At 42.1% G+C, this 22642-nt stretch overlaps 2 protein-coding genes across 2 annotated transcripts in view; one reads left to right on the top strand and one right to left on the bottom strand.

The window, feature by feature from the left end:
* Nucleotides 1-3978, bottom strand: part of LOC109265427 (putative tetratricopeptide repeat protein 41) — an 81925-nt gene extending 77947 nt beyond the window's left edge. The window contains 1 exon segment of the mRNA XM_053895062.1: nt 3516-3978. The gene's annotated coding sequence lies outside the window, so the exon portion shown is untranslated.
* Nucleotides 3979-4603: 625 nt separating this feature from the next.
* On the top strand, nt 4604-22364 carry HSP90B1 (heat shock protein 90 beta family member 1). Its single transcript, XM_019446620.2, has 18 exons — nt 4604-4781; nt 5802-5904; nt 6713-6854; nt 7363-7479; nt 8510-8841; nt 13281-13392; nt 13603-13722; nt 14275-14391; nt 16379-16516; nt 16600-16677; nt 16998-17063; nt 17666-17935; nt 18185-18430; nt 19278-19414; nt 20790-20868; nt 20960-21115; nt 21378-21500; nt 22065-22364. Exons 1-18 carry the CDS (start codon nt 4733-4735, stop codon nt 22092-22094), a joined length of 2415 nt encoding a protein of 804 aa, XP_019302165.1. The 5' UTR covers nt 4604-4732; the 3' UTR covers nt 22095-22364.
* Nucleotides 22365-22642: the final 278 nt, after the last annotated feature.

Below are 22642 nucleotides of genomic sequence, written 5' to 3'. Positions count from 1 at the left end.
TGAGCCCAACCCTCACAAAAGAAGCTGAAAATGCCAGATAAACCCTTTCTCAGCTTCCCTTGCAGCTAAGATGCGGTAGCAGCTAGCTTCTAAAATGGCCCCAGTGATGTCTGACTCCTGGTATTTACATCTTTGGGTAATCCCCTCTCACTGAATAGGGTTATTGCAGAAGTGATGGTGTGTGATTTCTGAGGTTGGTCATGACTTATTATGGCTACTCCCCGGCTTTTCACTCACTCTGGAGAAACCTGCCATGCAATGAGCACACCCAAACAGCCCTACGAAGGTCCATGAGGTGAAGAACTGAGATCTCCCACCAAGAGCTATATGAGTGAGCCATCACAGAAGCAAACCCCGCAGCCTGTCAAACCTTAGATGACAGCATCGCACACTGACATCCTGACCGCAGCCTCATGAGAGACCGTGAACCAGAGGCACACAGTTCAGCGCTCCTGGATTCCTGACCTACAGATACGATGAGATAATAAACGTTTACTGTTTTGAGCTGTATAGTTTGGGGATAATTTATTACATGGCGATAGATAATCCTTAGGGTCTGGCACCTGACCCAAATTCTCTATTTGTTTTATATTCTTCAGTAACATCTTCTAGGTTTTTTTCACGTTGGAGCTCTTTCTTATCAAATTACTCTTAAATATTTGATGGGTTTTGCCTCTAATATACATGAAGTCTTTTAAATTTCCGTTTCTTTTTTTTTCCTTTTTTTAAAAAATGTTTTTCTTTATTTTGAGAGAGAGAGTGCAAGCGAGGGGCAGAGAGAAAGGGAGAGAGAGAATCCCGAGCAGACTCCATGCTGTCAGCACACAGCCCAATGCGGGGTTCAAACTCACAAACCATGAGATCATGACCTGAGCTGAAACCAAGAGTTGGATGCTTAACCAACTGAGCCATCCAGGGGCCCTTAAATTTCCATTTCTATGTGTTTTTTTGCAAGATTAGAGCAAGTCTATTGGTGTTTATATATTTATCTCATAGTCAATAACTTACCAAACATTGTGTGTGTGTGTGTGTGTGTATGCGCGCGTGTGTGTGTATATATATATATATGTGTGTATATATATACACACATATATATATACACATATATATACACATATATATACACATATATATACATACACATATGTATATACATATACATATATATATATGTACACACATACACATACATATATACATATATATATACACACATACATATATACACATATATATATATATATAAATTTTTTTTTTCCTCCCTAACTAGAATCTCTTGGGTTTCCAGGGTATACAGTCATTTCAACAGTAAGAAGCGATTCCAAAATAAAAGACTTCAACTTTCTTAAGGTTAATGCCAATTACTTCATGTTCTTGTCTTAGACCCTCCTAAAGAGTGTGGGACAATTCTGACAATAAAAGGCATGTCTGTCTGGTTCCTGATTCCTACTGAAACGGGTTTTAGTGTTTTGCTATTTAGAATGATATTTGCTATAGGGGCACTTGGGTGGCTTAGTCAGTTAAGCATCTGACTTCGGCTCAGGTCATGATCTTGCAGTTTGTGAGTTTGAGCCCTGCATCGGGCTCTGTGCTGACAGTTCAGAGCCTGGAGCCTGCTTTGGATTCTGTGCCTCCCTTTCTCTCTCCCCTTCCCCTGCTCGCACTCTGTCTCTCAAAAATAAATAAACATTTTTAAAAATTTAGAATGATAGTTGCTATGATTTTTTTATCAAGGTATAATTTACACACAAAATCCACTTTTTTAAGTGTAGAGGTTTTTTTTAATCCACTAACCACCTCCAAAATCAAGATCAAAAGCACTTCCATCACTCCAAAAATCCCCTCATACTCTTCTGCAGTCATTCTCTTATATCTTTGCTTCAGTTTAAATAAGATACGTGTACTTATGCAAGTCCACCATTAATATTTGTTCAAGCTCTGCACAGAGACTATATCTACGTTGTTCACCCGTATACTGCCGGCACCTTGCATGACACCGGGCACGTACCAGATCAACACTTCCTGAATGAATGGATGAATGACCCAACCAACAGATTCACCATGATGCTCACCCTCATTCCTTAACGCTCCCTGATTGCAACTGCTTTCCTGCCGTCATCTCCCTGGTCTGCATTCTCCCTGACTCCTCACTGTGGGACTACACCTGTCACCAGGTGAGCTGTCCAATGCCCCTGAGGGCACCCCTTTGCCTATATGGTTTTCTCTTCCAAGAAGAAGCTTACCAACAGCAACAACAACAAAGGCAGCTTTTTCCAGTAGTGTCCATGGACATATGGTGTCAAAGGGAAAAACTAAAACTAGAAAGCAAAAGAATCAGATCCAAAGCTAGGGAGTTTAATAACAGCCTGGGGTATAAGTTCTGGAGGAACTAGACCAAGATGGGAAGTGAGAATCAACAATGGGTCCAAAATCAGAAGAGGTGGAGACCCCAGGGGAGAAACGGCAAGGCTGGATTCTGAACAAGCTGCCCTTTCCTTGTACAAGGTGCACAGCCAGGGATCCCATCTTAAAGGGGCAGAGCTGAGCCAGACAACAGCCAGCCATCTTCTGCCAGACCGTGTCTCAGGTCTTGCCTGCCTCATAGATCCCCACCATCATCTGATGAAGCCTCTACCCACAAGCAATGGATCTATTTTGGAAGTCATGTATCATTCTCAGTTCCCTCCAGGTGCAACACTGAACTAGCCACCACTGACCAGTTCAGATGGAATTCGCAGTTTCAGAACTGGTTGCTTACTTGTCCAGAACTAGAGAAAAAGGTGAAGAGGTTGAGCTGTGAAATGCAGAAAAGTGAAAGAACCCCCCCTTTTCTACAAGCAATAATAATAATAAACAGGAGCTAAAATATACAAAAATGCAACTATTTGAGACTTCTGAATGTAATTTCCACCCTAGCATACTCAAAAAAAAAAAAAAAAATACAATCACAGAAGCATTTAAAAAAAACTTTGCAAGGTACCCTTTGCTTACTAATAACAAACGTTGACAATCTGGGCAGATGTAAATAATTCACCACCACAATGTGTAAACACCAACCACAAGAGTTAAGATTGGCCAACCTAAACAGGGGAAGTTACAAAAGATTATGGTAGACTTTCAACTGAAAAGCTTGTCTTTAGGAATTCGGATAATTATCTAAAAACAAATTCAAAGTTCCATTTTTTCTGGAGGAAGCGAGAAGGGATTGGTTTTTATTGGAAACGAGGTCGGCTTCGGGGGCGTATGGAAAGACTAGGTTAAAGAGACACAGAAAATATTTCCAAAGACGCGAGCTTAGGGTGAGGGACTTCCCTCGCCGGAAAGCCACCTGGTGCTTTGTGTCTTTCTAAACGCTGACTGGGTATTTCTATGAAGTGACCAGGCTGCACACCCTCTCATTTGCAGCCCCACAGGTTTTGCTTTCAAATATCTGCAGGTGTATCCTCCTAAACCGAGTAAACGAGTACTTTTTTTTCTTTCTGTGCTAGACGGAATTTTACGAACACGCGCTCCACCTGGCTTATGGTAGGGATTCTAGGGCCGCTGGTCACCGCCTTTGAGCTTTAGGAGTGAGTTGAGGGCATCGAAGTTGTTCTAAATTTTCCTCAAAGGAAAAAAAGAAGCCCCACTCTCCTCTTCTACAAACCGAACCAGGGAGGCCACAGGCTCCGGCCACGGAACGCAGAAAAGGCTCCGGCGGCTCAAATGATGCCGGAGGAGCCAGATTCATATTTACCGACCAGAAGTGGAACCCCGACTCGGAAAGGCCGACCCCCGAACACTGGGCGGCTTTGGCCAGGGTGTCGGGGCTCTCCGGGCCTGTTTCTACAGGCTGTGATACAGTGGAGAGTCCTGGAATAAGTACAGACATCGACTACAAACAGAACGAGACGTAAATTCTAAACCACGCAGCACCGAATTCCCGCAAAGACACGTTGGGAAATGCGGAAGAGCCAAGCTACGCAGCTGGCCCGAAGTCCAAAGACTACAATTCCCAGCATTCAATACAGTGTACCTCCCCCCACCCCCCTGTGCGTTGCATGCCGGTAACTGTAGTTTCTCACCACCCCATCTAAAAAGTGCTCGGGCGATTTTCAACCTCTCACGTGTTTCTCTTTCCCCAGAAGCACTGCCAGAGAGAAAGCTGACGGCGAAAAGTCGCACTGGAATCATTCCCACCGTGACCCCACGTTAGACCAGGAAATAGTGAAGAACCGTTGCCATGACTACCGTTTCCCCTGGTCACGGAATAAACGCGCTCGAGGATCCGGAAGTGGTTCCTCTGCGACCTCTCCAAAAGGGAGGATGTGTTCAGTGCTGACGTTCATTGGGTCGTTTCACTTGGAGGCCAAAGCTTCCCAGGCAAAGGGGCGGTCCTGTGTGAGAGGGGCCCGCGGAGCCATTTGATTGGAAAAGAGAAGCTAAGGTTGACCAATCGGAGGGAGCCACGCTTCGGGCATCGGGCACCGCACCTGGACAGCTCCGATTGGTTCACTGCGGTCCCCCCCACGAGTCCCCATTGGGTACAGAGGGTGCGTGGTGCGGCACCATTGGTGGGTTCGTGTTTCCCGTCCCCCGCCCGCGAGAGGCTGGGGTGAAAAGCGGCCCGACCTGTTTGGGGGGTAGTGGGCGGACCGCGCGGCTTGCGGTGTGAGGATCTGAGCCCCGTGGTGGGAGGTGGAGGCGGCTCCTGCGATCAAAAGGGACTTGAGACTCTCACCGGCTGCGCGCCATGAGGGCCCTGTGGGTGCTGGGCCTCTGCTGCGTCCTACTGACCTTCGGTGAGTGATCTCGGAGGAGCGGGCACCCCCGGACGCCCCCCTTCCAGCGCGGCCTCTTCTCGAAGGTTCTGGGGGCGTTGAGCCCGGGAGGGGGATAGCGGGGCCTCCGTTGGGCCTAGAGGGATCCATCGCCTTTCCTCGAAAGAGGCTCGGCTCGAGGGAGTTCGCGCACTCTCCTCTTCCTGTGGAAAGAAGAACGAGAACCGAGAACATTTAAATCCCTTGCAGATCTCCTAATATTCGCGCCTAGAGGTCTCAGCCAACTTGGGGTGGGGCGCCTCTCGGGCTCTTGGTCCCCCGGGAGCATTGCGGGTGCCCATTCCGGAGGACTTTTGTCAGACGCAGGAGCCTTCGGCCATCTGAGCTTGAGGACCCCCCCCCCCCCCCGCGCCCCGCCACCCAGTCTTCCGAGTCTCTGACCCCGCGTTTCCTTTCTTAGGGGCTGGTCTGGGGAGCGTGGGGCTCTGAGTCAGAAGAAAGGCGGTGTCAGCGTGTTTGCTTCACTTTTGCGAGCTTCTTACCATGTCAGAATCTCATCACCTCTCTCCCCCCCGCTCAGTTGGGCCGGATTTCAGTTCCTCTCGCCAGAGGTTGCGCCAATTCTATTTGTATTCTGATCCGTGATACTGAAGGCCTAAGTTTTGGCGTGGTCACTTGGGAGGCCATGCCTTGGCCTGCGCAACACGTGTGACCGTAGAAGGGGCCTGGTATCAGATCTGCGAAACTTTATTTGTAAAGCTTCCCAGGGCTGCTCTAGAGACGTGATGCCCGCCCCAGCCTCCGCATTTCAGAATCTGCTGGAGGGCCCCGGGTCTGAACTTAAATTTAAATGTAAAAAGTATGCCAAGTGGGGTTTACATTGGGTGTTGAAAACTAGTGGATTCGTTCTCCCTGCCCACCTCCCATACTCCCCCCCCCCGAATTTTGCAACCTTACCCTTGCCCTGTCTGGTCATACTCCTTCTGAGAAGTACCCGAAGCAAAATGGTTACGAGTTTCCTGGTGTTAAATCTTCCTTCAGGGTCAGTCCAGGCTGATGATGAAGTGGACGTGGATGGTACAGTGGAAGAGGATCTGGGCAAAAGTAGAGAAGGCTCAAGGACAGATGATGAAGTTGTACAGAGGTTTGTGTTCTTTTGAAACTGTACGGTTGAGCCCTTGTGACCACTGGAATATAGTCGCTTCTTTTGTTGTCTTTTCTTCAGAGGTCCAGATGACATGTAACACCCCAAATTTAAATACCTAAAAGGTCAGGGCAGTGAGCATGTTCATCCCTGAGTATGTCCTAACTTGCCCCTAGGAATGACGGGTCAAAAGGGGATGAATTTCTTTTGAAAACTGTTCTGGTAACTAGATTGTGGAACACTAGCTCTGTGACTTTTCCCAGACCAGTTGGCTTTATATCCGGTAAGCGTATAAACTTAGTAATTTTTAAGTAACCTTTTGCCCCCAGTGTGGACCCACATATCACAAGTCTCATGCTCTACCAACTGAGCGAGCCAGGAACCCCTGAATGTAGTAACTTTAAAAAAGATTTCTCTCAAATGAGCAGTGTTTTCAAAGTTGGCCCCTTAGGACTTAATTGGCAATTTTGTAGGCCATTAGAGGCCAAAGCTTCCCAGGCAAAGAGGCGGTCCCACATGTGAGGGAACATATAAATGGTTTTGCTTTTTATTTTTAGCAGAGGAAAGTTGGGTTTATTTTCCTGACAATTTTAAGAACCAAGTATTCTAGCTCAGTTGTTAAGGTGGTAAAATTTTATTGTGGCAAAAAGATAGAAATAGCGGGTTAGTAATATTTTATAAAGGTTTCCATTTTACCCCTTTAACCCTTAGGACAATCTTACAAGACCTCTGGGCTCTCCTAGATCTATGTTTTGGAGAGAACTAAATAAGCAATGCAGTTATTTGTTTGTCAAATTTATTTCCTTAGAGAGGAAGAAGCTATTCAGTTGGATGGATTAAATGCATCCCAAATAAGAGAACTTAGAGAGAAATCAGAAAAATTTGCCTTCCAAGCTGAAGTTAATCGAATGATGAAACTTATTATTAATTCACTGTATAAAAATAAAGAGGTAAGCAACATGTGGGTAATATTATTTTGTCTCTGTACAAAAGCATACTCATTTACCCTCATGATAAATGTACTTACATAGGAATTTCAGGTAAGTAGTTATTAGCAAAGTTTAAATACCCAGTATGTATTTATAAAAATGCTCCCTATGGTGGGGGGGGGGGGTTGTTAGACATTTTTACCTTTTTCCTTTCCCCTCCAAATATGGTCATAGCCTGCCAAATAGTCCTGAGGGCAGTCACCCAGACAGCCCTGTGTGTTGCATACAGAAAGGTGTTACTACTCTTACCTGTTTAGGTATCCTTTATGGTTGCTACAGTTCTTTGTGTAAAGAGCTGTGTACCTCCTTTTACCAAGAGAGTAAAGCCATTTCTGTACCATAAGGAGTCTTATTTCATAGAGTGCTTTTTAGAGTACAGAGGAGAAATAAAATGGATTTGACATTAAATCTAATGTTTTGTGTATCTTGAGGCTAATCTAAGTGTGTGTTAAATCTGGCTTCCATTTAGATTTTCTTGAGAGAACTGATTTCAAATGCTTCTGACGCTTTAGATAAGATAAGGTTAATATCACTGACTGATGAAAATGCTCTTGCTGGAAATGAGGAACTAACTGTCAAAATTAAGGTAAGCTTAAAACAGATTTGAAGCAAAAAGAATCCTTAGCGATAGGCAATCTCTATCAATCAGGATAGGCCAGGTTACGCTGCAGTGGTAAATAATCGCCAAGCCTAGGGGCTTAAATTGGAGTTTAACAAAATATGGCTGTGGGCCAAATCCAACCTGCTGTTTCTTTTTATAAATAAAGTTTTATCGAAACACAGCCATGCCTATTTGTGTGTTATCTATGACTGCCTTTGCACTACACATTAGGTTTGAGTGGTTGTGACAGAGACCATATGGCTCACAAGCCTAAAATACTTCCTCTCTGGCCCTTTTTCCGAAGAAGTTTGCTAACCCCTGGCTTAAATCCTCCATCAAGGCCACTGTGGCCTTTGCTTTGTATCATCCTCATTCCCGGACACAGGCCAATTGAGTAGCCACCATCTGGAGTGTAGCTGGTTGCCATGGTGCAGAGAGAGCACTTGGAGGGTCTCCCATCCTTTAAAGGCTCTAGCCTGAAAGCTACATTCCTCACTCCCTCCCACTTGGCAGCTCATTGGCCAGAACCAGTCACATGGCCTTAATAACCAAGAATGAAGTATATTCCTGCTATGTTTCCAGAAGGCAGAGAGCCGGGAATATTTAGTGAAGGACATTTATCACCACAAATTGCAAATAGAGAAGTTTTGAATCCTTTTATTTTCTATGAAAGAAATAGGCAAAATACAGAATTTTATTTTTCTTGAAAGTTTTTCTTCAGAAATAACTTGTTTTATTTAGGTCTGTCTCTGCCCTTTGACCTTTAGACTAGTCTCTGCCTTCTTTATATTGCTGCTTTCTCAAATACACTGGAACTTAAGATTTTCTCTATCAAGATGCTCATGTGTAAGAGACAGTAGGCCATAAGATACTATAAGGAAAAATAACCCAGTTTAGTTTTCTGTATGGGAATTGATGTGGCCAAAAGCGGGTAGTTTCTGAATCTGTAGCTTACCATTTACTTGTCGTACAGTGAGTATTAAGCATATCTAACTATCCCGTTCTTGCCTTTCAGTGTGACAAGGAGAAGAACCTGCTGCATGTGACAGACACCGGTGTAGGAATGACCCGGGAAGAGTTGGTTAAAAACCTTGGCACCATAGCCAAATCGGGAACCAGCGAGTTCTTAAACAAAATGACTGAGGCACAAGAAGATGGCCAGTCGACTTCTGAATTGATCGGCCAGTTTGGTGTTGGCTTCTATTCTGCCTTCCTCGTGGCTGACAAGGTTATTGTCACGTCAAAACACAACAACGATACCCAGCACATCTGGGAATCTGACTCCAATGAATTTTCTGTGATTGCTGACCCAAGAGGAAACACCCTGGGACGGGGAACAACAATTACGTGAGTGTTACTAATTCCTAATGAGAATTAATAGTCCTGGTGAGGATCTTGACTCTGAGCTAACAGCTTATTCTGGGCCTTCATTCCTCGCCTGTACAATGAGGAAATTGACCTGTTTTCATCACTGGAGGAAATCTTTGGAGGCCCTCCTGAGGCCCAGACACAAAGAGTTATGATAGCTGCTGTACACAGAGGGCAAAAAGTCCAAAGGGTTAATTCTTCTAGGGGAGAAGGCAGATTGGAGGTCTCACAGCAATGGGTTGATGGAGGATTTCCAGGGAAGCAAGTCTTGGGAAAGAAGCGTCAGTGGATGTAAAGGCATAGAGGCACAGCTGTTCAAGGGATTAAAGAAATTCCTCTCCGTTGGTAGTGATTAATCATAGAATTTCTGATCAGCTTTTTTAAGGTTTTCTGAAGATACAGAGGGTGGCAGGACTGGATGAGAGGAGACTCTCTGGGTGACTGACTCAAGTCCTCAACTATGGGAGTAACTGGTGTTGGGGACAGGTTGGAGAGACCAGGTGCAAATACAGAGCTTGAAGAAAGTTAATGAAGGTTCTCCTGAAGAGAATGTCTCGTTTGAGGATGGTTGCAAATTATTGAATCCAAATCAGAGTTTGGTTTAAGCCAGTAACTGTTGTCTGTATAGATGAGGCAGACCTTCTGCCCAGCATCTCTTGGTGTTTATAGCATGTGAAGGAGAACAGTTTCCTGCCTCTCCCCTGCCCCCCAACAACTACAACAGGATACTTCTACTTAATACTCCTGGAATGTCCGTATGAAGCTGCCAGCTTTGGGCCACATCAGAGAAACCGTATCTCGAGGTCATTTGACTTTTTTCTTCCTGCCAGGTGAAAATGTGCCTACAGTCTCCACTTTTTTTTCCATAATTCAGTTTTAAATTTTTCAACATAAGAATTTTTAAGTATTCAGAATGTAGAAAAGCACGTATCTGTCATTCTGACCAGTGTTCTTCACCAAGGAAGCGAATAGTTCTGTTTTCGTTTTCATACATGCTCATTTAATTGAGATTAATTACATGAGTGCATTTTAATACTTCTACTGATTTATTGTTCCCAATTTACCTTACTCTGCCTTTGTTAGTCCTAGCTCCTGCTCTCCTTAGGACACGTCGCTAATAGTCATGCCCCAGTGCCCTCTGTTAGGCGTTAGAGGAACAGAGGTAAATATTCTGTCTTAACTACAAAGAGATAGAAAACAATGTCCCAAGAGGCGCTAATGTCGTAGGGTGCTGAGCCACAGGTGAGATTATCTAGATGGAAATTCCACAAAAGCACACATTTGGTTGAACGTTCCATTCCCAGAGCCTAACACTTGCAGATATTTATAAGAGTGAATAAGTAAGGGTAATCAGGACAGTCTCCTGCAGGTAACATGGATGGCTGATCAGTGAGTGAAACTTGACGAGTGCTTTCTCTGCGTGAAACTGCCATTTTTCTTCAAGTCCTTTACCCAGCATTTATTCTGCAGATAACCATTTGAGTGCCTATTACCTGCTAGGGTTTAGAACTCAGTGGAGAGTAAGACCAGTGCAATCCATGCTTCCATGAGGCTCGAGTAAAGAAGAAGAATGTGAAATAATTTCACAAACGCCAGAAAGGAAGCTAGAGCACACTTCCTTGATCAGGAGGACCTTCTGGGGGCGCCTGACTGACTCAGTAGAACGTGCGACTCGTGACCTCGGGATTGTAAGTTCGAGCCCCACATTGAATGTAGAGATGACTTAAAGTCTCGGGGCCCTTGGGTGGCTCAGTTGGTCAAGCGTCTGACTTTTGATTTTGGCACAGCTCATGATCTCACAGTTCGTGAGTTCGAGCCCCATATCAGGCTCTGCGCTGACAGTCAGAAATTCTCTCTCTACCCCTCCCCTGCTTGTGTTCTCTCTCTCTTTCCCTCTCTCAAAATAAATAAATAAACTTTATTTAAAAAACAAGAATAAAATCTTGAGGGGCACCTGAAGGGCTCAGTCGGTTAAGTGTCCAACTTTTGGGTTTGGCCGAGATCGTTATCTCACAATCTAACTGACTGTGCTGACAGTGTGGAGCCTGCTTCGGATTCTCTCGCTCTCGCTCTCGAAATAAACATTAAAAAGTAATCTTTTTTTAAAGTTGGGGGGAGCTTACTGAAATAAGGGTAAGTTAGATTCAGATATTCTAGGAAGCAAGCACAGTATATGTTGGAAGTTCCAAAGGCAAGAGGCCCATTTAAGGAACTGAAAGTCTAGACTGGACAAACTAAAGAGAAGACAAAGTGATGAGGTCAAGGTTCCACCTTATATATATGACTTCATCTTCTATTTGACCAATGAAATAGAAGCCCTCAAACAATTCAGTTGCTACCTACTCTTTCTATTCCTAGCCCTAAATTAGGCCCCCGCATACCCTTATGAGAAATTTTGTGAGGATTGAATGAGATCATGAAAGGAGCATCCAGTAAGTACTAACTAGTACATGTGTTTCTGTCCTTGCTACTGCAAGGGAGGTATTCTGCATTGTTCCCTAAAGCTGGTCACTACGTCCAATCTGCTGCTTCTCTCCTCCTCCCTCCTCAGAGGCTAAGCATGAATTAATTCCAGCCCCATCGTTTAAAGGCAGCCTTTCCCCCATGCTCCCTCTTTACCATCAAAACCTAAACATGTTCAGGTCTCCGTGGGGAAGGAAGAGAGGCAGGTAGTGCCACACCCCCATCTACTGTCAGGCATATCATGACTGTATCCACCACGTTTCCATTGAAATATGTCATCAGTAATCTTGTTGCTAAATCCATTGGATTCAGGGGGGTTTTAATTCACATTGGTCCCAGCAATAGAGTCCTTTGTTCGTAGTTTTCCTCTTGTGTTTTGGTGTCTACTGCATACCCCTTAAGACAATCGCATAGTTTCCATGACCCTGGATATCTTTTCGTTTCCTTTCCCTGTTGCTTAAATGTTGACAGTATCTCTCAAAGGTAACTCTTCAGCCCTTTCTCATTACCTTCGTGTTCCTTATGCAGCCTTCCTACCGTCATGGATTCGGCTTCCAGTTCTAGCTCAGGGTCCTCAAATCTGTATTCTTAGTCTGGATCAGAGGTCAGCTGACTTTTTCCTAAAGGACCAGCTTGTAAATGTTTTTAAGCATTTGGATGGTAGGATCTGTCACATGTCACACAACTCTGATGTTCTTGCTGGAAAGCGACCATAGACCATATACGATAAGGGTGTATCCCAGTAAAATTTCTTACAGGTGCCAGCCATAGTTGGCAAACCCTTGGTCTATATGTCCCTACTGGGCTCTGCTCTCATATCTAATTGCCTTTTAAATACATCTAACTGAGATGTAACCATCAGCTTTAACTTGGACCCACAACTGCACTCTCCTCCAGCCCCTCATCACCCAGATATTGCTCTGAAATCAGAGACTTGGCCACTCTCTAGGCTTTGTCATCATGAACGATCTACCTGTTGGTGATGCTACTACATTGTAAGCTTTTTGAATGAAGCAAGAAGAGACCCATGATACAACATTGCCCATATTTATTAGGGACACTCCCGGACATGGGCTCCCCGCTGGGTCTGAAGGTATGTTATGAGGTGTTTGGTGAGTGGAGGAGGGTTCCTGCAGAAAGGACAGTAAGTGAGGAAGAAGAAGAAACAACTGCAGCTTTCAGTGTTAGTTATCGAAGCCAGTGCTGTTCAGTAGAACTCTGGAAATACTCCACCCCTGCACTGTCCAGTATGACAGTGCAACTAAAGAACTAAAGTTTTGTTTAAATAAAATGTGGCTGGTTGACTGTTTCGGTCAGTGGAGATATGAACACTATTTTGGATTAGTTTTCTAGCTTTTTTAAGGAACATGTTTTTATTAAGAGTTCACTATCTATAGAAGAGGCTTCTTTTTTTCTTTTAAGATTTTATTTTTGGGTAATGTCTACACTCAGTGCTCGAACTCACGACCCTGATGTCAAGCGTCTCCTGCTCTTCTGGCTGAGCCAGCCAGGCACCCCTGCATTTGCTTATCTATAATGATCATTTGGTTTTGAGAGCAACTATCAGAGTGCTTGTAATTCCATTTTTTTCTCCAGAATGTTTCAGTGCCTTCTCACCTTGAGCTAGCTTAACATGTCCGTTCTTCAGCTGAAAAACAAAAAAACTAACATGTTGAGAAGGTTGGGACATTGGCACTTTTTATTTGGGACTAAGGATATTTTTCACCCAAGGAATGCAAGGAAGATTCTTCCCTGTGTTGTACTCATATCTGGTATATGGAGCCATATATGGCTCATAAACCATCATTGGTGATGAGAGTTTTTAACGTGAAAAACGGGGGCCATCTTGGATTACGCCAAACTGTTAGCATTGTCAGGAAGGTATTTAGATTAATTTATAATCAAATCTTTTAAACCAAGGATGTCTTTCTAAACCTGTCTTATTTTCTTTACAGCCTTGTTTTAAAAGAAGAAGCATCTGATTACCTTGAATTAGATACAATTAAAAATCTCGTCAAGAAATATTCACAGTTTATAAACTTCCCTATTTATGTGTGGAGCAGCAAGGTAAATCTACATTGATAAAAATTCATATGTGCTACGTCGGCACATATTTAAATCTTTAACCCTTAAGAGCCACATTTGCTCTTTCGGTATGGGGATACTCAGGGTTTTCTTCTGGAAGACCTGTTTGTTGGAGCTGTAATTTTGTTTCATATCCTCGATGAAATCAGGATTGTTAAATAAATGAATTTCACCATAATTGTACTTCACTAGACTGAAACTGTTGAGGAACCCATGGAAGAAGAAGAAGCAGCGAAAGAAGAAAAGGAAGATTCTGATGATGAAGCTGCAGTGGAAGAAGAAGAAGAGGAAAAAAAACCAAAAACCAAAAAAGTAAGTCTGGTTAATCTCCACACTAAAATGCTGTTTAAGGTATGTTCAAGAAAATACAAAAATCCAAGTATGCACAGACTGATCTGGGTTCAGTTTTCATTAATTCTTAAAGGGCTTTTATTCTCCAAATGGTAAGTCCATAGACCCAACTTTTAAAAACAAGGACTAAGTTTATTTGTTAGTGTTTGTGTTTTCTGCCTCTGGAAAGTTTTAAGTAGCAAACACCGATCATTTTTATGAATAGTTTAAAAAGAAATGACATTTTAGTTAAAAATGAGGAAAAACTGTAATTTGCTTTTTATCAATAGTAATGGTAACCAATTGCCTTCTTTGTGTTAAAGATCAATCTTAAGTGTTGAGAAAAATGGCTTTTTTTTTTTTTTTTTTTTTTTTTGAGAGATTTTTGATCCCACTGTCAGGAGCCATAGTAGATTAGGAGTGTCCTTTGGTGTTTCCCACATTCATTTGTAATGTCCTGAAGTTCTAGGTAGCACTTGTACTGTACAACTGCTGCTGAGTGCTGGGGCTGCTAATCATGTCCTGTAACTTCAGGTTGAAAAGACTGTCTGGGATTGGGAACTTATGAATGATATCAAACCGATCTGGCAGAGACCATCAAAAGAAGTAGAAGATGATGAATACAAAGCTTTCTACAAATCATTTTCAAAGGTAAATATTACTTTAGAACGTGATGAACATTACTAAGTCAAAACATTTTTAAATGGTGTTATAACTCTTTCAATACAGTTGGTTTCTGTTTTAATCTTGTGTGTTTTATATTATGCATCTTAAAAATTTAAGAAGGAGTCTCTGTGCTTCACCACATTGCCAACAGGTCTGTGTTACCAAAAGGATTAACAACTGCCTACGTGTGTAGGCAGATGACTTCCATAGAACATAATATCTTGTATGGAATGGCTTTTAGCGTCGTTAGGTCTTTTTTCCATTTCCAAGAATGAATACTTTTTATGTGATTATAGTTGAGACAAAATGTTACATTAGTTTCAGGTGTACAACACTGGGTCCGTGTGTCTCCACGGTATGCTCTGCTCACCACGAATGTCGCCAGCGTCTGTCCCCATACAGTGCTGTTACAGTACCATTGACTATTCCTTCTGCTGTACCTTTTACTCCTGTGACTTAGTCGTTCCAGACCTGGAAGCCTGTGCCTCCCGCTCCCCTTCACCCATTTTGCCCATCCCCCCACTCCTCCTCTCTGGCAACCATCCGTTTGCTCTCTGTGTCTATAGGTCTAATTCTGCTGTTTGTTGGTTTATTCATTTGGCTTTTAACATCACCTTTAAAGAGCCTGTTTACAACCTCAGACCTTTATTGTGAGGTCATATTCTTAGGAATAATTACTAAATCTGTTTCTTTGCCTATTTCCTTTTACTGATCCCATCTTTTAAGTGAAGAATCTAAAACTAGCATGGATTAGGAGTGTTTGAAGTTCATATTTCCCCATACAGCATTTTGTACTAAACAGAAGAGTTTAATAAGCTTAGCATGGCTAGATAAAACCTAATATTCTGCAGTTATGTCTGTTCTTTAATCTTTATTCCATCCCTTCCTTGCTCTCCTCGTGTTAACATCCAACCATCTTTTAAGTTTCACCTCTTAAAAACTCCCCTTGGTTCTACTAGAACTCCACTTTTATTCTCTTGAACCATAGTTAGTCCTGGTGTATACAAACATATAACGTACTTTCGTCAAGGACAGCCTTATTAGAAATAGAATGTGAGCTACTGGGGCGCCTGGGTGGCACGTCTGACTTCGCCATCTCTGGGTTTGAGCCCCGCATCTGGCTCCGCACTCTAAGTGTTTGGGATTCTCTTGCTCTACCTCTCTCTCTGCCTCGTCCCCACTTGCACACACGTGATCTCTCTTAAATAAGCTTTAAAAAAAAAAAAAAATACCTAATGTGAGCCACATCTGTGATTCTGAACTTCTTAGAAGCATGTTTTTTTTTAAAGTTGAAACAGGCATAGTTAATTTTTAATAAGTTTGATTTAACCTAACATACCCAAAATAGTTCAACACGTAATCATTATTTAAAAACTTAAACACGTTTTACTTTGTTTTGTTTTGTACTGTATCTTCAAAGTCTGGTTGTAGATTTCATACTTAACACGTATCTCAGTTCGGATTAGCCACATTTCAAGTGCTAGTACCCACACGTGGGTACTGTAGTGGATAATGCAGATCTAGGGAATTCGTCTTTAGGATTTATTTACATACCTCTTTACATCCACTGCTCTAGTCCATATCCCAGTGGAAGAAATGTATTCCCAAGTACTTCTTTCTGGTTGAGCAGTATACTCATGAAGCATTGTATATTGTCATTTAGATAGGATCAGGGCTTTCATGCCCTGTTCTCTGACACATGTGAAACCTAGACCCATGCATCTTTCCCCCAGTTTAAGAGATTGAGTGACACTGTGGACGGTCATCAGCAAAACCACCATGTCTAGCCAGTTTATAGGAAAGCAGTCCTAGCCGTTTCTTCCCTACGTTCCTCTCCCCACCCCCCTTTGTTTGGTAAGGGGACTCTTGTTAGTTAAATGCTAAACTAAATGTCTACCACATAATAAATCACTTAGCCTTTGCAATGCCTTTTTCCGGTGCCTTTGAATGACTAAATGCCAACTTTCCATAGGAAAGTGATGACCCCATGGCCTACATCCACTTTACTGCTGAAGGGGAAGTTACCTTCAAATCCATTTTATTCGTACCTACATCTGCTCCTCGTGGTCTGTTTGATGAATATGGATCGAAGAAGAGTGATTACATTAAGGTGAGTTTTTAAGTTGTAAAGACTGAGTTTAAAATTTGAAGGTATAATTTTCAGAAAGTGACCTTTTCTTGGTCTCTGTTTAGCTCTATGTGCGCCGAGTATTCATCACAGACGACTTCCATGACATGATGCCCAAGTACCTTAATTTTGTCAAGGGTGTTGTAAGTATCTGAAGACTATGAGGAAAGGGGTCGTTAAACACGGGAGGGGCGCCTGGGTGGCTCAGTTAAGCGTCTGACTCTTGGCTTCGGCTCAGGTCATGATCTCATAGTTTGTGAGTTTGAGCCCCAAGTCCGGCTCCATGCTGTCCTTGCAGAGCCTGTTTGGGATTCTTCCTCTCTCCCCCACTTCCTCCCACCCTCTCTAAATAAGTAAATAAACTTAAAAAGGCAAGGAACAGAAGTATTTTTTTGGTTTGTTGGTTTGGATTTTTTTCCCAGTGTTTCTGTTGCTCATTGAACTTTTCTTTTGCCATCTGAAGGTGGACTCAGATGATCTCCCCTTGAATGTTTCCCGGGAAACTCTTCAGCAACATAAACTGCTTAAGGTGAGTGTCTCTGGGAAGAGACTGGCTGGTTTCTTTCCTCTTTGATTGGGCTGTGAAGGACAGGCAGCATTAACAGAGTCCCCAGACTTAGAGACCAGTCCTTGGCTCTTTTGCTGAAGGACTTAATTTTACTCTAGAATTATTAAATCCTAAGAATCTGATTGTTTTTCACCCAATATTTTATAAAAGTTTCAAACATACAGAAAAGTTGAGTGAATTGTGTAGTAAACACCCACATAGACCCACTACCCAGAATATAAACATTAGGGGTCATTCCAGGGTTCTGGGATCAAGCCCTGCGTCAGGCTCCGCACTGAGCACAGAGACTGCTCTAGATTCTCCCACCCTACCCCTCTCCCCTGCTTGCATGCTCTCTAAACATTTATAAACATTAAAACAATCTTGGGACTATTTCCACTGACAACTTCGTTTCTGCTCAGTCTCACATAGATTGCTTACCGTTCCCTGCCACTTGAGAAATGGCAGTGACGAGGCCGTGTTTTTCTATCTTGCACCACTGCTCCCCGATGCTCTCACATAGGGAAGGTTCTCAAAAGTTTGAGATCACATTCACTAATGAATTATTCTTTAATTTTATTTAGGTGATTAGAAAGAAGCTTGTCCGTAAAACTCTGGACATGATCAAGAAGATTGCTGATGAGAAGTACAATGATACTTTTTGGAAAGAATTCGGTACCAACATCAAGCTCGGTGTGATTGAAGACCACTCGAATCGAACCCGTCTTGCAAAACTCCTTAGGTTCCAGTCTTCTCATCATCCAAGTGACATTACGAGTCTAGATCAGTATGTGGAAAGAATGAAGGAGAAACAAGACAAAATCTACTTCATGGCTGGGTCCAGCAGGAAAGAGGTAAGTTGAACTCCAGCTGTCAGGCATCCTGGTATGTAGCCAACTCCTGAGAAAAAAAGAACTTAATTGTGATGGTGGCCTGGAGTCATTACAAGGCCTGCTCAGCCACTGACAGCAAAGTCATTTATACTCTCTGCACCTCTTATTTCCCCACCTGTAAAATGGGGTTGTTAGTTCTAGATAAATGTAGCTACTGGGGTACATACCAGGGGTAGACTTGGAAACTTTATCACTTTCTTAATTTTATAGGCTGAATCTTCTCCATTTGTTGAGCGACTTCTGAAAAAGGGCTATGAAGTGATTTATCTCACAGAACCTGTGGACGAATACTGCATTCAGGCTCTTCCAGAGTTTGATGGGAAAAGGTTCCAGAATGTTGCCAAGGAAGGAGTGAAATTTGATGAAAGTGAGAAAACTAAGGAGAGTCGTGAAGCAATTGAGAAAGAATTTGAGCCTCTGCTCAATTGGATGAAAGATAAAGCTCTCAAGGACAAGGTATTCTTCTGGAAGTTAAAACCTGTGAAATTTTAGCATCTGCATTTTATTTTATTTTTTTTAACGTTTGTTTCTTTATTTTGAGAGAAAGCTCAAGCTGGGAAGGGGCAGAGAGCGGGAAAAGTTGCACAGAACAACATTTAATATAGTGGTTAAATTTTGGGGAGGAGGAGCTTAAAATTATAAACTACAGGGACACCTGGTTAGAGTAGTCTGTAGAGCTTACAGCTCTTGATCTCGGTGTCCTGAGTTTGAGTCCCACATTGGGTATAGAGCCTACTTTATGTATGTATGTATATTTTTGAGAGAGACAGAGACAGAATGTGAGTGGGTTGGGGCAGAGAGAGAGGGAGACACAGAATCTGAAGTAGGCTCCAGGCTGTCAGCACAGAGCCTGACGTGGGGCTCGAACTCACGAGTTGTGAGATCATGACCTCAGCCGAAGTCGGACGCTCAATTGACTGAGCCACGCAGGCACCCCAATAGAGCCTACTTTAAAAAAAGGTTTATAAACTACAAAGAATTAAAAGGATAATAATGGCTATTGTGTACTGTTCGGTTATTTTTTTTTTTTGTAACTGAATGTTTTCTGTAGTTTAATACTGCCTTTGTGGTAACTTTTTATTGGTTGAATTTAAGTCTTCTGTGTGTTTAAAAGTTGGTGTTTATTTTTGACCAAAAAAATTCCTATTAAATGTCAAGAGTTTCCTAAGAATCTGAATAAGAGGAATTTTTATGCTTGTATTTGATCTTAAGTGATGAATCCTTAAGGAATTGAAATGCAGTTACTGAATGCCCTTAACTATTGGTGTTTACATGTATCTAACTTTTGATTTCTTATCTTAAGATTGAAAAGGCCGTGGTATCTCAACGTCTGACAGAGTCTCCTTGTGCTCTTGTGGCCAGCCAGTATGGGTGGTCTGGCAACATGGAGAGAATCATGAAAGCTCAAGCCTACCAGACGGGCAAGGACATCTCTACAAAGTAAGCATCCTCGGGAAGGTCCCTGCAAGGTATTCGTTCTTAGCCAGCCTTCCTTTTGTAGATAATGCCAGCGAAGAACTGATGTGTTTTTAAGTGGCCACCACTATCGGTTAGATAAAAGAGGAGACAAGTTTACAGAGGGATTCCTCTGACATTAGATTGATAAAGGAAAGGTGTTGAACTCATGATTTATTTTAAGGTATTTTTATTTACAAATGGAAATGTAATCTGTTACGTATATTGTTCGTTGCTTTTGCATATCCTTGGCCTGGTATGTGTACTTCTTCATTTTTAGATATTAATAGTTAACAGATGAGGTTAATGACCTTGTCATTTGTCAAATGAGTTACATGCTTTTTAACTGCCATCCCTCCTTCCCCAAATAGTATGCCCTGCAAAATAAAGGGTAAAAGACCCATGGGTGAGCAAGTTTATGAACTCAAGGGCTGAGTGCTGGACGTACACTGGGTCTTCAGGTGCCCTTTATTTTCAGGGAATATATATATGTCACATTTATATTGTAATGTCACAGCGGTGGTCTTGAAAATGATTTCTTCCTTGCTTTTATTCTCCTGTCTCCCATCTGGAATGTCTTCTTTCTGTTTGCTCTCTGCCCATGTTTTCCCCAAGGCCTAGCTTAAGGATTCTTCTCACAAGTGAAGTCTCCATGATCACAATTTCAAAACTCTGTATATACGAAGTATATTTCATATCTAGCAAGACTCCCTAACTTATGTTTCCACAGTAAAGTGCAAAAATGGTGTCTTGCTTCTGTGTCTTGTCCCCCTAAAGACTTTATAGATTATAAAGTTTAGGTGGAAAGTAGGTTTCTGCTTATATTCCATTGTAACAGTATAGTAGCCATTAAATAAATGTCCATTTATTTCAGTCATTTATGAGCAGGAAGTTCCCTTCCATTCAGTGAGCAAACACCTGCTGTGTCTGTCCACAGTGAATAGATATCACTGCTCTCTTTTTGCCATTCAGACCAGTCAGGATGACAAATCAAGTCTTAATCTTCTAAACTCTGCATCTGTAATGGGTTTACCCCGAGAAGGGTAGATGCAGTTCCTCCCTGTCCTCCTCTCTAGGAGGGAGACCAGTCACAGCTGACAGCAGAAAACTAACGGTATGAAGGTATATTTAGAATGCATTGGGAACTCCGCTCAGGTAAAGAAACAACTAATGTGTCTTGGAACCATATTGGTGAAGGCATCGTGGAGAACGTAGTAAAAGGCAGAACACGGTGTCGTGTAGAGATATAAATAAGTCTTGATTTTTCCAAGAGCTATGTATAATTTTAAAAATTTATAGAATGTGGGAAATGTATGGAGCCTGAAGTTTGACGTTAATGTTCGTTTTTACCCCTTACCAGTTACTATGCCAGCCAGAAGAAAACATTTGAAATTAATCCCAGACATCCCCTGATCAAAGACATGCTTCGACGAGTGAAGGTGATTAATATTGTAGCCATACTCCTTCATCTTTTCGTTGGGATACTTTGTACCTTTTAATATTAATCAGATGTCACTTCTTTCATCTCAGGAAGATGAAGAGGATAAGACCGTTTCAGATCTTGCTGTGGTTTTGTTTGAAACGGCAACACTACGGTCAGGATATCTGTTACCAGACACTAAAGCATATGGAGATCGAATAGAAAGAATGCTTCGCCTCAGTTTAAACATTGACCCTGATGCAAAGGTTTGAAATAATTTATTGAAATGTTTGACTCCCCAGTGTCACATGCGGTGCTAGAATTAATAAGAAATTCCCTTTTATATCTTTTTTCTTTATCTGTCTCCCTTTGCTAGCTTGACTGTTGAGTCTAATTAGCGGATTTACTGTGCAGTTCTGGATAAAACAGGAATGAAGTTAATTCCGATGTTAGTACGTTTGAATGAACAAAGTGGAAATAGATCCAAGGTATTGGATCCATTAATGAGCTTATAAATGGTGCCCTTAGGTGGAAGAAGAACCCGAAGAAGAACCTGAAGAAACAACAGAGGACACCACAGAAGACACAGAGCAGGACGAAGAAGAAGAAATGGATGCAGGAGCAGATGAAGAAGAACAGGAAACAGTAAAGGTATACATAGCAAGTCAAGAATGGGACTTGCCTTTTAGTTCTTGCAAAACTAGGCAAACTTTTATTTTCAGTTCTGTCATTAGGACTGCATAGCTTCTAGAAGTCAGACTTCAGGAAATCTGCTCCAAAATAGGCATCTAATGATGAAATTCAAAAGCTGGAGCAGCTCCTTTTTTTCTGTTTAAAGCGTAGACTTTCAGCTGCCCGCTCCTTTTGTTCCTTTATTTTAGCCATCCAGCCCTGAGACATTGTTAAACAGATTTTCCCTTAGCCCACAAGGCTTCTGTATTCTCTGCCACTGGCTTCTGCCTTCCTCTATGGCAGCATGAGGCCGATGGAAATTTTTGATTATTTCTGTTCGGGAGTCATTTATCTTACTGTTAGGTTCGAAATGATCCCGCAGATTGACAAATGTCGTTCTAGCCTACAGCTGAAATAATGGAAATACACTGGGCCCATTTCAATTGTTTCTTCATACACGAACCTTCTGTGAGCTAAGGTTTTTTTTTTTTTTTTGCTAGTTTTTAATGTCTTCTAAGTTTTTTTTTTTTTTTATTTTCACAGAAATCTACAGCTGAAAAAGATGAATTATAAATTATACTCTCACCATTTGGATCCTGTGTGGAGAGGGAATGTGAAATTTAAGTCATTTCTTTTGGGAGAGACTTGTTTTGGATGCTCCCCCCAGCCCCCTTCACCCCTGCACTGTAAAATGTTGGGATTGTGGGTCACAGAAAGAAGTGGGTTTTTTAGTTGAATTTTTTTTTAACATTCCTCATGAATGTAAATTTGTACTATTTAACTGACTATTCTTGGTGTAAAATCTTGTCATGTGTATAAAAATAAAAAAGATCCCAAATACTATGTCTTGCCTGTCTTCATAATGATTATATAGAACGATGTATACTTGGTCGATTTTTTGTTTTTAAATCCTGTGTTTGGGGTTTTTTTTCTCTATAAAAGTAATTCATAATACCAAAAAGTCTTTTTTAAAACTAGTATTTTAAAAAGTCACCTATATAGAAAAAAGATAATGTTCCTTACAGAAGAATTCCAAAAAAACAGGTAGATAGATGCTCCCCCTTGCAGGAGGTGGAGCTTAAACTCCTTTCCTTTCTGAAAGATGGCTAGACTTAATAGCT

Source organism: Panthera pardus, unplaced genomic scaffold (assembly GCF_024362965.1).
Source record: "Panthera pardus isolate Hobbes unplaced genomic scaffold, ASM2436296v1 HiC_scaffold_6, whole genome shotgun sequence".
Classification (NCBI taxonomy): Eukaryota; Metazoa; Chordata; class Mammalia; order Carnivora; family Felidae; genus Panthera; species Panthera pardus.
This window is presented reverse-complemented; position numbering and strand designations above follow the sequence as displayed.

What these genes read in the sequence shown, in the direction of transcription:
- HSP90B1 (XM_019446620.2), top strand. Translation starts at nt 4,733, where the DNA reads ATGAGGGCCCTGTGGGTGCTGGGCCTCTGCTGCGTCCTACTGACCTTC. An exon ending in TTTATGTGTGGAGCAGCAAG is followed by an intron (nt 13,393 to 13,602) that starts GTAAATCTACAT and finishes GTACTTCACTAG; the next exon opens with ACTGAAACTGTTGAGGAACC. An exon ending in ACATGCTTCGACGAGTGAAG is followed by an intron (nt 20,869 to 20,959) that starts GTGATTAATATT and finishes CTTTCATCTCAG; the next exon opens with GAAGATGAAGAGGATAAGAC.